Below are 12,733 nucleotides of genomic sequence, written 5' to 3' on the forward strand. Positions count from 1 at the left end.
CCCCTTTAGATAGTATGCAGGGCAGCTGGTGTTGTAACACTGCTTTTGGAGGACCGAAGAGTGGCACATATCTGGGTGAAAGAAATTACAAGAGGGAGAACGACACACTCCTTTAGACAGGAGGTCACTACATTTTTTGGGATGCTCAGAGTTGCATGCCCCATTTGTTTTTCCTGATATTCCATGCTTACAGATGCCCCAAACATAGAATTTGCACAATTTCACTTTTGGTTGGGTAGAAATGTTGGTAGGTGTGTTCTCAATTTCTGTAGTTTCTAAGACTGCACTATAATCCTCAGTATCCAAGCCAGGGCCACCCCGTCCTGGATTCCATCTATTTTCCCCAGAAGAAGGAGACTCCCCCACTACATCTGTAATGTGAATGTATTTTTGGTGTGTGTTGCTGGTGTGAGTGATCAGCCTTATGTGCTGATCATTTTTTAGTTAACACTTAATCATTTAAGTAAAATGTTAGGAAAATCAGAAAGGGGAAAGGTGATACACAACTGTGTAGGCGAATATAGTTATTTATTACAATAATACTGAAAGTATAAAAATATACTATTACGGAATAGTTAATCCCAAGTCTTTCAACACTGGTTTCAGAAGTGGATCCACCTTTTAGTGGTGGATCCATTTTCACTACCCTCAGTGGTAGTCGAATTAACAGTAATGAGAGGACACTCTATCTCGTCTCTTTCTAGTTCATTCCCCACCATGGTTCCGACCCTTCTGCTCTGTTCTGAAGCCATACTCCAGACTCTTCCCAATACAGTTCTTTTATCCCAGAAAATCTTAAAAGCTAGGTGATAAGACGCCATTATTGGCATGCAACATAACAATGGGAGCTGTCTAAAACAGTTCGGCCATGCTCAGCTGTACCTGCTTAGTATGAAATTTCATACCTGGATATTAATTTATTTGGGTCAAGTACAGGGGTGACTCAGCGGTCACTGTTGCTCTACTCCCCTCTATTTTCTTCTATTTTTTTTAATGTGCTTTATATGTACATACATTGTTCCAAAATTAGAGGCTGGCTAACAGTTTACAAAGTTTCGTTTTGTATTCCTTAATAATCCTTGAAAACAATTCTTCTGAGTCCACTGACTTATTTCGTTGTAATCTGGGTACGAGTTTGGTAATTGTCTCTAATGACCGTGACTCTTCTTAATTCCGTCTGATCCTCAGTAATTGTACATTTCTCTGAGTTAGTTTGTATCTTGTGTGAAAACAGCAGAATATAAATTTCACAAAAATAAACATATTTATTTACCATTATCAGTAAGATGTTCCGAGATATATTTAGGCGGACCTACTCTTTCATTTCCCTAATTATATTCTTATTAACCTAAAAGAAATATTTCATAATTCGTCTTAGATTAACTATTAAATTTAATGTAATCTTGTTTGGCCTATAATTCCCTTTGTCATGTCTCTTAATTTAACATGCGGATTTAAGAGATGGCCTTTGTCTCTTTTGATGTTTGGTAGATCTTCAGCGGAATTGCTAGTGACCTTACCATATTCATCACTAGTTATCTTGTCTCAGTCTTTTACATTCTTCTGCTAAGCAAAAATATATAACCTTAAGGGCGTTTTCCAGGAAGTGTTGAAATTAATAGATTTGTGATCAGTTCTTACAGGATTTTAAGATTGCTATCAGGGTTTTGTTACTTGCTAGAACCAGGTCAAGCAGGTTATTTTTTATCTAGTGTATATACTGCTTTGTAAGCTGTCCTGAGATACCACTTGAACACCTTTTGTGAGTGTTTCAGCAGTATTCTGGTGTTGTCAGCTATGTGCCTATTTCACTACGAAAATCGCTGCCACCAGTTCATCAGCAGATATATTGTCGATCTCTCACAGAAGTGGTCATTTTTTAGTTAGAATAACTCATATTGTAATCAACTACAGCTAGCCTTCCAATTCATTAACTACCTTCATCCTTTCATCTCTATTGCTCTTCACCAATTACTTATCCATCTACCTTTCCAACTGTCAAGAAGCTGTCCAGTAACACTACCATTGGCTTAATAAAGCTTAAAAACTCAACATAGCTTAGGTTTAACTCATTGCTTAGTTTAATGTGGTGAAAAAGAGAAAATAATGGGTGGATTTTAAACTTCAAGACAGATGCTTTAATAAGAGCCTTTGATCGTGTTCAACCATTCTAAGGAAAGACCAAAATGTCTTTAACCCAGCTAGGACCCATTTCAACATATCGCAATAATTATATTATTATTTTTTATTATCACACTGGCCGATTCCCACCAAGGCAGGGTGGCCCGAAAAAGAAAAACTTTCACCATCATTCACTCCATCACTGTCTTGCCAGAAGGGTGCTTTACACTACAGTTTTTAAACTGCAACATTTACACCCCTCCTTCAGAGTGCAGGCACTGTACTTCCCATCTCCAGGACTCAAGTCCGGCCTGCCGGTTTCCCTGAACCCCTTCATAAATGTTACTTTGCTCACACTCCAACAGCACGTCAAGTATTAAAAACCATTTGTCTCCATTCACTCCTATCAAACACGCTCACGCATGCCTGCTGGAAGTCCAAGCCCCTCGCACACAAAACCTCCTTTACCCCCTCTCTCCAACCTTTCCTAGGCCGACCCCTACCCCGCCTTCCTTCCACTACAGACTGATACACTCTTGAAGTCATTCTGTTTCGCTCCATTCTCTCTACATGTCCGAACCACCTCAGCAACCCTTCCTCAGCCCTCTGGACAACAGTTTTGGTAATCCCGCACCTCCTCCTAACTTCCAAACTACGAATTCTCTGCATTATATTCACACCACACATTGCCCTCAGACATGACATCTCCACTGCCTCCAGCCTTCTCCTCGCTGCAACATTCATCACCCATGCTTCACACCCATATAAGAGCGTTGGTAAATCTATACTCTCATACATTCCCCTCTTTGCCTCCAAGGACAAAGTTCTTTGTCTCCACAGACTCCTAAGTGCACCACTCACCCTTTTCCCCTCATCAATTCTATGATTCACTTCATCTTTCATAGACCCATCCGCTGACACGTCCACTCCCAAATATCTGAATACATTCACCTCCTCCATACTCTCTCCCTCCAATCTGATATTCAATCTTTCATCACCTAATCTTTTTGTTATCCTCACAACCTTACTCTTTCCTGTATTCGCCTTTAATTTTCTTCTTTTGCACACCCTACCAAATTCATCCACCAATCTCTGCAACTTCTCTTCAGAATCTCCCAAGAGCACAGTGTCATCAGCAATAAATCAACATATCGCAATAAGTCAACATATCGCAATAAATCCAGACTAATTTGCAGAATCCCGTTGTGTCGTGTTAAAGGCTCCATCTCAGTACGTAAGGCAGTAACGAAAGCTCACATTGATTTTTCTCTTAACCCTGTGTCCGTGGTTTCAGAAAATGTTTGAGCGGTTTTGCGTAGTTCTTTGCCCTTTCTTGTGTGCTTCCATGTACCGGTATTTCCTCCCACCTTCGTATTTCTTGGAATCAAATGCTCATAAAATATCTAATACTCAAGAAAATGGAATTTTCAAGAAAATAAATATTTTGTTTAATTCTATATGTTTCTAAATATTGTCACTTTTATAATATAACTTTATTTCTAATATATACACTTTTTGATACACTAGTTTTTCTTTTTTTTTGCAAAAAACAAGGACTGTTATATGCATACATTCCATATTTAGAAGATAGATGAGCATGAAAAGCACGTTGCAAAATAGAAACCGTATCATTCGTAGAACATGAAGTAAAGACTTTCTTCCAGACGTATGTCTTGTTCTTATGACTACTCAACCAGTAATCTAGAAACAGAGGTTTCACACCACTTAATACCATCGTCAAACATCATGCACGGGAAAAAAAACATCTTGGTGCGTTTAGGTGCCTACTGTACTGTATGTGATTCCCTCTGGTTTATTGGAAAATGTTTTCGGAACGCTGAATTTCACATGTGAATAAATAAATCCGAAACTTATTAAATTATATTGGAATGATAATTTAAATTTAATCTAATAACAAATAAACATTCTCACGTATGGTGTTGAAGTCAGCAAAGTGGCTAGTATTTAACTTCCATGTTTATCTTGGTCATCAGGCAAGAGCATCCCCATGTGGCCCCACCCACACCTTATCTTCCTCGCCTCACACCTTGTTGCCAGCAGCATCTCTCTTTCCCGACACTACACCCTCATCCTTATTAGCAAGACAGTTCATTCAGTATTACACAAGCTTAATAGCTCCTTCTTCCACTCTTGTCTTCTGTACGTCCTCTTACCCTCTTACTCCCACCCCAGTCCTCTATAATTTCTCTTACCCTCTTACTCCCACTCCTGTCCTCTATAATTCCTCTTACCCTTTTACTCTCACTCCTGTCCTCTATAATTCCTCTTACCCTTACTTCTACTCCTGTCCTCTATATGTACCTCCTCTTACTCCCACTCCTGTCTTCCATACTTCCTCTTAACCTCTCACTCCCACTCCTGTCCTCTATGCTTCCTCTTACCCTCTTACTCCAACTCGTGTCCTTCATACTTCCTCAGAGTCCTCTTCCGTCTTAATTTTTGTATTTCGTGCATTTTATTTAGTCAGTCATCAATAATATTTCCTGGGTTGTGTGTGTGTCAACTATATATGTTTCTAGCCTTGGTAAATTGAAAATAAACCGAAAATAAATTTATTGAGGTAAAAAGTGTTCTCCATTGTCTGTGTTATCTATCCATAGAGTTTGATTATAATTATTACATTGTATCTTAAGAACATAAGAAAGAAAGAACACTGCAGCAGGCCTACTGGCCCATGCGAAGCGGGTCCAAGTCTCCTACCGCCTTAAGCCAGTGACCCAACCTAGTCAGGTCAGGTCACATTCACTTAATTAAGGAAGGAGCACGGCATCAGACCTAGTAGCACAAGCTATTCAGGTCCAGTTCACACCCACTTGCACCCACTCATGTATTTATATAACCTGTTTTTAAAACTACACAACGTGTTAGCTTCTATGACGGTGCTCAGGAGTTTGTCCCACTCATCCACAACTATATTACCAAACCAGTGCTTTCCTATACAACTTAAAACCATTTCTGCGAGTCCTGTCTTGGCTAGGTATTTTTAGCTCGCAATTTCCATCCCCTTTATTTATTCCTGTTTTCCATTTATACACCTCAGTCATATCATCACCCCCCTCCTCGTAATTCTTCGCCTTTCTAGATAGTGCAGATTCAGGGCTCTCAGTTTATCCTCCTAAGGAAAATTTCTGATATATTGGATCAACTTTGTCATCCTCCGTTGTACGTTCTCCAGTGCATTTATATCCATTCTGTAATACGGTGACCAAAACTGTGCAGCATAATCTAAATGTGGCCTAACCAAGGATATATAGAGTTGAAGAACAACGTGAGGGCTCCTGTTATTTATGTTTCTTGATATGAAGCCAAGGATTCTGTTCGCTTTATTGCGAACACTTATGCACTGTTGTCTTGGTTTTAGATTACTGCTAACCAGAACTTCCAAATCCTTTTCCCAATCAGTAATATTAAGATCTACATTATTTAGTTTATATGTGTCATGGTTATTTTCCTATCCACTGTTTGGAACTTTGCATTTGTCTGTATTAAACTGCATCTGCCACTTCTCCGACCACTGCGTCAGTCTATTCAAATCTTCCTGGAGTGTAATTTAGTTTCCCGTTATTGTAAACTTATATAGTTGTACATCGAACCTTCAGTAAACTCTACAAGCATCCTTCAGCATCTTTCATCTCTCTCATCTGCGAGGCGGGTGGGAGCAGCCTTACCTTGCCTGGCCTCCAGGACTTAGGTTCGTCGCGTCTCCTGTGGTTGGCTCAGTGTGGCCGCCGGCCCCGAACAGGACGGAAGCAAGTGTGTGTGAGCGGTCCCGGTGACTCAGCCCAGGTGTGCGCTAGAAGTCTGACACCTTCATTCACACACGCTTGAGTACTACTTATATTTCGCGACTTAATAATGTTTCAGTGCGGACCGAGATGTCGTCCAGTTTTCGGTTTCATTTTGTGGATTATTTATGATATTTGTCTAGCTACGCTAGTGTAACCTTTATTGTACCTAAATAGACAGTAATGTTCTTTGAGTGTTTGTGTTTATCCTTATAAGTCTTACGCTAATAAGAACATATTTCATGCGAAAGTGAGAGATATTTGAAGGTCATTTTGAATATGTGGATTTCTAAAGGGGAAACAATGCGGCTGTTAGTGGTGTTGATTTGTTTACTAGTGATAGTGTCGGTGGCGGGCTCGAGAGGCAGGAGACCACGCCGTCAAAATCTCAGATGGCAGGCCAGGGCGCAGCGTCGAAGGTCCCAGACCCTCCCTGAACACCCAGAGTTTGGTGCACCAGGGCCTACTAGAATGCCTGAGCATACCTCCGTCTGCCCTGATCGACTCACGCTGGAGGAGCGGGAAGAACTAGCTAATCTCATTTTTACTGGCCGTGTGGAATGGCTTACAGGTGGCAGGACTTTGGCCAGCCGTAGCAATGTGGGCGTTGAGGGCGTGGCTGGGGGCGTACGGGTCAAGAGAGTGTTTAAAGGAGGAGCGAGCCTGGCAGAGCAGGTGGTGCAGGTGGACGGCCTCGGGGGGTGGAAGGTGTGTCAGTCCCGTGCCAGCGTGAGGGACACACATATCTTTCTCACCAACATAGATCACCATGGCAGGGTTACACTCAACTCCTCTCTCGTGAGACTCACACTCAAGAACCTCAGGACCATAGCCAAGGCTGTGACAGGTAAACACAGCAAGTGTTGACGAGTTAGACACATGTACAACACCTGGATAACTTCATTTGAAGACGTTTCGCCAGTCAGTGGCTTTATTAATTCAATGATTGGCAAAACGTCTTCAAAAGATACCCAGGTGTTGCACAGGTGTCTTGATTTCTTCATCTTGTCGGTATTGCATGCCATTATTTTATTGATACCTGAAATTGTCTCTATATTAATAATTTTACCACCTGTTACACAATGGCAGTAGAATTTGTCTTGAATTAGATAACTGCTAATATTTTATTATGAATCGTTAAACCCGTAGGGGTCGTACATCCCCTGGAGAATGGGAGTTAATAAATTTTGATCCAGGGGAAGGAAAGAGTAACTCCAATAACTTAAATCAAGTGAACTTCACTGGCATCAAGGCGCCTCCTTTAAAAAACCTTGAATTGTATTTGTTTACAGTGGTGCTTACACAGCCGCGCGCACATTCAACAGGCGGAACTCGCATACTAAGAACAAGTTTGTATACAGCAGCCGGTCACTTTAGCAGGCCACAAGAATTTTAAAGCTGCCGAGTTTATTTTAACGTAGACGTTTATTTTGACTGGTAACCATCAAGCTACAATCGAAAGTAAAGCAATCAATGTAAAGAATAAAAAACTGTAGAGTGTTGCCACTGTGTTTCACTTCGCTTGCTGTTTCTCTTGTTATCCACGGAATACCATAGTGAAGACACCTTGAGTTAACACTAAATTCTGAATTGTTCATTTTCACGATGGGCAATTATTTGGTTTTGCTACTTATCCTAAGAATATACTACATAACTTTTACATAGTATGGTAGTGCCATTCATCCTCTGAGTGAACAGAACTCTTATAAAAGGTCGTATTTATCACTACCAGTTATCCTGTGAATGAAAACTTTTATACGGTTCAATAGTGCCAGTCATCGTATAATTAAACATATGAAAACAAAGATAAACGTTGCAGAATAAAAGCTTGTTCTGCAACTTGTGAGTTTTGTCTTCACACTTGTCGGCAATATGCTGTCTCACCCAATACATATCTTATAGAGACAATGTATTGAAGTACCACTTTCCCAGTGAGTGACTAAATCTAATATAACTGCAGTATTGGGCAGTGCCACTCAGAGTAGTTTTAATCACCCTTTTACCTTTAAGCATATGGTCTAGATTACTCCTTCAGTATGTAATGGCAACATTGGGATTAATTTGTGTAAAAAATCACAAAGCTTGATTCGTGTTTCAATTCTCCATTAATTATTTTTTTTGCCCAAGATTGTAATATACCACTGTTTCGATCTTCTCAATGGCTGGCCCCAGTTCTGATCTTTCAGGTTGCAGTAACTACTCGCTCTAGGAACTGTTTTCTTCAGTAAGGTTCCTTCCAACAATAATCACTCTCTTAATTTATCTTTAATAATATTTTATCTTGCGTTACAATACCAAGCATTTTTTTTAAAAGAATGTTTACTTTTTTTTTAGCACGCTTTTGTCATGCTTATGACTTGCCTACGGCTGCATTTAACTCCTCCACCACTTGATTAAGGAATTCATGAGGGAAATTCTTTTCATACCAGTCGCTAACGTCACTAGTGGCGTTGGTATTTTTCTTTTAGTAGACTAAACGTTCTCTTTTCCCAGGCGAAACTGCACTACATTCACTTTGGTCAAAGATCAGTGATTCAGCATTCTCAGAAGAGGATTTTCACTGAAGGTCTCTAAAGAGAGAGGAATGAACAATCATTTCCCCACGAATATGAGTAGGCTGAGAGCTGCTCAGGATCCTGAGATTCCCGCGAATATATTTGCAGTGAACTGATATATAGTATTGTAGTCTCCCACCTTTAATGTTTTAAATGGTGCAGTGCGATGTTATTATCACGAATAGAACCCTACATGTTTTTTATGAAGTAATATTCTTCTTGTCATCAGTTTAAGTCACTCCTGTTAGCAGAATTTCGGAAACAGTATTTGTCATGTCTACAAGATCTTGGGTTATATGGTTTGTCTACTAGCGCTGCTTGGAGAGCGACTACATCTATTTAATTTTGCACATTATATTTTACAATGTCTGATTTTAATAATAATTTATTCTAATGCAGTTTCACGCGAGTACATTGAGGACCATGGAAGTATTCATTATCTTCATTCCTAAATTTTTGTACTTGGGTCCAAGCAGACGTTAATTGTTTCAATACAGATATTCTGATGTATTTAGATTTTGTTGAGTTTATTTGATATTGATTCAGATTACACTATATGTTTAGATACTCGCACACACTTTTTGTGGAGTGGTCGTTCAGTTATCAGATCTTGTTACTTCATCATTCTATGTTGTTTTTATCTAGGTTATTATATTTTTAGCATTTTTTACGCTAGCTTTCTTTCCGTTGCTGCTTGAAATTGTACTACTATCTGCTGCAAATGTTATTGTATTATCAGCTGTTTTTGTGTATGTTGGGATTCCAGATGATTTTACAACAGCTGTTGCCCTTGTTTTTCTCCAATTTAATGTAATCCTGTATTTGTTTGTATTCATTGTTTTACTTGTTTGTGAATTCTCTGCTGCACTACCTTAAACTAAAGAATTCCTTTTCAATTTTATGTATTTCTATGCCAGGTGGGATTGCTTCAACTGGACGGCTGCAGGTCTCTGTAAAAGCATAGGTAATTTACACATATGTACTATGTATGATAATTTATGTAACTGTAATAAAATAAATTTACTTACCGTGTGAATCCTTTAAAAAATTTGCTGTTAAATTATAAGATTTGGTGTGTGCTTAGACTCTCTCTGACACGTCCTGGAACGATATGTGTACTTGAGCAGTGAGTCCATAACTGTAGTGTAAGAAGAGAAGGATAGCATGCAGGAATTCCTCACATCTTGGCGAGAAACAAACAGATTTATATCAAGAATTTTAAAGCTACCCAAGCTGCGGGAGAGCATCTGGTATGGTCACCCCCTGAAGGTTACTGTACACTCTCCCACCACCCAAAACCCATACCAGTATCAATACCCATACCCACCTCTGAAACAACCTCCCTTCTTTGTTTTCATCCACCGCACACCCTGGGCCAACGCATCGGATTGTATGGGGAATTCAGATAACAGAAGACCATATTGGCTATCTGCTCAGGACTCACTTTATCAAGAACCCTCGTTAAAGAAAGGGCTAACTAAATTATGCTTCTGCTTTTACCACCACTGCTACAACTGTGCTGATTAGTCCATGGTCAACTGATCATCCTGGGCAGTTGTGAACTAAGGTGAAGATTTCAGGTCTCACAGGCAGCTCCTGATCTTGTAACACAAAACACAGTCCAGATCAGTGAGAACCCTTTTCAAGATCACCTTTTTCTTCCTCTTCCCACAGCTATTTTGTGGAGTCATAAAGTACACTAAGGACCAAAAAGACAACGAGGAGTCTTACAACCATACCGAGGTCTCCATCACTACTGTAGACGACTGCTGCCTTTCTAGTTTACTTTTCACACATCCACACACGAGTAATTTTCAAATGATCTTGAAGATCTCGCGGATATATTCTTCACAACTTGTGGTTGTGTGGACGAGGAAAGCGCCTTGTATTAATGTTCTTCCTCTACAAAGTGGTTGGTTTACGGAAGAGTAGGGAGGGTCCAGCAGGTGGATCACGCCGTGTGAATCAGTCATGGAATTCTACAGGTTAGGAATTCACTCTACAATTTAGCTTTGTTTTTCAGCATGTACATTGGGTACCAATACCAACTAATCACAATGATATTGAGGTAAAGTGAGTACTAATTCATCGTTATAATCGGGTCGAGTGGATGCTGATTCATCAGAATGGATGTTAGTTCATCAAAGTGGATGCTGATTAATCAGAGTGGATGGTATTTCATCGCGGTGGCTGATAATTCATCACAGTAGATGATAATTCATTGTAGTGGACGATAATTCATCACCAATGATAACTCATCGCAGTAGATAATTCATCGTAGCGGATAATTAATCGCAATGGAAGATAATTTATCACAGTAGATGTTATAATCGTAGATGATAATTCATCGCAGTGAATGATAATTCATTGCAGTGGATGATAATACTTCGTAGCAGTTGATAAATCATCGTAGTGGATGATAATTCATCACAGTAGAGGATAATTAATCGCAGTGGATGATAAGTCATCACATTGGATAATAAATTCACGTTTGAGGAAAAGGTAAATCCAGCAAAGATACAATAAGCGCTAAACCCGTGTGGGTTATTCAGCACAAGGTGTCTTGGAAAATAACAGCTGGTACAGCGGGAACACTAAAGCTGGAGTAGCAGGGACAATAACAGCTGGTGCAGTAGGGACGATAGCAGCACCATGAATGGCAAGAATTTTACCAGCAAGAGCATGTCTTGGTATATATACAGTGGTGTATTTCTCAGTGTTTGTGCAGCGGTGTATATCTAAGTTGTGTATTTCTCAATGTATTTACATTGGTTTATTTCTCATTGTATATACAAGTGTTAATGTATATACGGTTACCTGTAGTCGCTTCTTGAGGTCACCATCTCCGTGGCTGGGTCCACACCAGGCCTCCTGGTTGTTGGACTGGTCGATGAAGTTGTTCACAATCCAACGCATGTCTTGCTGCCAGGATGATCAACAGCTCATTGGAGGAATTTGTCTTGTACCCTCTTGGGAAGAGCCTGAGTTTTGTTGGTAATCCCCCTTATGCATAATGAGAGTTGTAATCCCTTTACACTCACTGACTTCTCTCTGCACTCATCGCTTACCTGCTTTTCACCGGAGATAATCCACATAGTCTATACCTACCCATACCTCTGAGTTCCGAGAGTTTTTCTACTCCCAGAGACCAGTCAAACCTCTTGTTATCTTATGTAGTGATTTCGGTTTGCAGATTTAGGACAAATGCCTCCAGTATCTTCCACGGGTAGATTACGATGTATCTTTCTCGCTTGCGTTCTAAGTACAGTTCTAGGGACTTTGAGTTTCCCCAGTAATCTAGGTGCTCGACTTAATTTATATTAGACGTGAAGGTTCTTTGTACATTTAGGCGTGCTTTTGAAGGTATACTCTCTTCCGTCGCCTCTTACTCTTGCACTAACCTCCACTAATCCTAACCCTCCAACTCCCATGCCCCTCACTCCTAGCATTCGCGCATCCCTCGTCACAGCGCTGTATGATCCTCGCGGGTGAAATACTGTCTGGTATTAAGAGCATGGCCTGGCTTAACACACCACTCAAGGGTTGGGCTCGAGAAACGAGTGATTCATTACTAAAATATCTAACGCAGACATTTGTTTTTAAGGGCGTTGCTTAAAGTACATTTTGATAAGTAACATTTCAGATTGTAAGTTTGAGAATGTGCTTTGTGTGCACTAACCAAGTTATAGTTGCGGGGGTCGAGACTCCTGGCCCCACCACCTTAAAGGCATAGGACCTGTTTCACTAGTCCCCGCCTTTGCCTTCACACGCACACAAACGCTCACGCGAGTGTGTGGAGTGAGGAGATTGGAGAAGGGTACTCCCTGGGCAGTACCATAACCAAGTAAACAACTGGCCATTGCAGCACGACCACGCTTAATCTTCGCTAACTGGCATTCTTCCCTTTCCTTCCTACCCAGGAGTTTCCTCTACTGAAGTTGTTTCTTCACTTGTAGTCTCTCTCTCTTGTAGATTTAGCGCTTCTTTCGTGATTATAATAATAATCTCTCTCTCCCTTCCCCCCTCTCTCTCTTTCTTTCTCTCTCTCTGTATGTACGTATTTCAGTGGTAGAGTATACCGACAAATTTGTTGAAGCACAATATGCTGTTTGTGGCAGTTTATTGAAGTGTTTCGTCCATCAGTGACTATCGGTTCCTATAATTGATTAAAGTCCTTGGTGGTCTTCTTAATTAAATGCCATAAATTGCGTAATTCTCTCTCTCTCTCTCTCTCTCTCTCTCTCTCTCTCT

General features: G+C 40.3%; 1 protein-coding gene across 1 annotated transcript; it reads left to right on the plus strand.

Annotated features, from left to right (window-relative positions):
- Positions 1-5,866: 5,866 nt before the first annotated feature.
- LOC128690409 (agrin-like) lies at positions 5,867-9,255 on the plus strand. Its single transcript, XM_053779087.2, has 2 exons — positions 5,867-6,774; positions 8,421-9,255. Exons 1-2 carry the CDS (start codon positions 6,207-6,209, stop codon positions 8,489-8,491), a joined length of 639 nt encoding a protein of 212 aa, XP_053635062.1. The 5' UTR covers positions 5,867-6,206; the 3' UTR covers positions 8,492-9,255.
- Positions 9,256-12,733: the final 3,478 nt, after the last annotated feature.

Source organism: Cherax quadricarinatus, chromosome 29 (genome assembly GCF_038502225.1).
Source record: "Cherax quadricarinatus isolate ZL_2023a chromosome 29, ASM3850222v1, whole genome shotgun sequence".
In the NCBI taxonomy this organism is placed as follows: Eukaryota; Metazoa; Arthropoda; class Malacostraca; order Decapoda; family Parastacidae; genus Cherax; species Cherax quadricarinatus.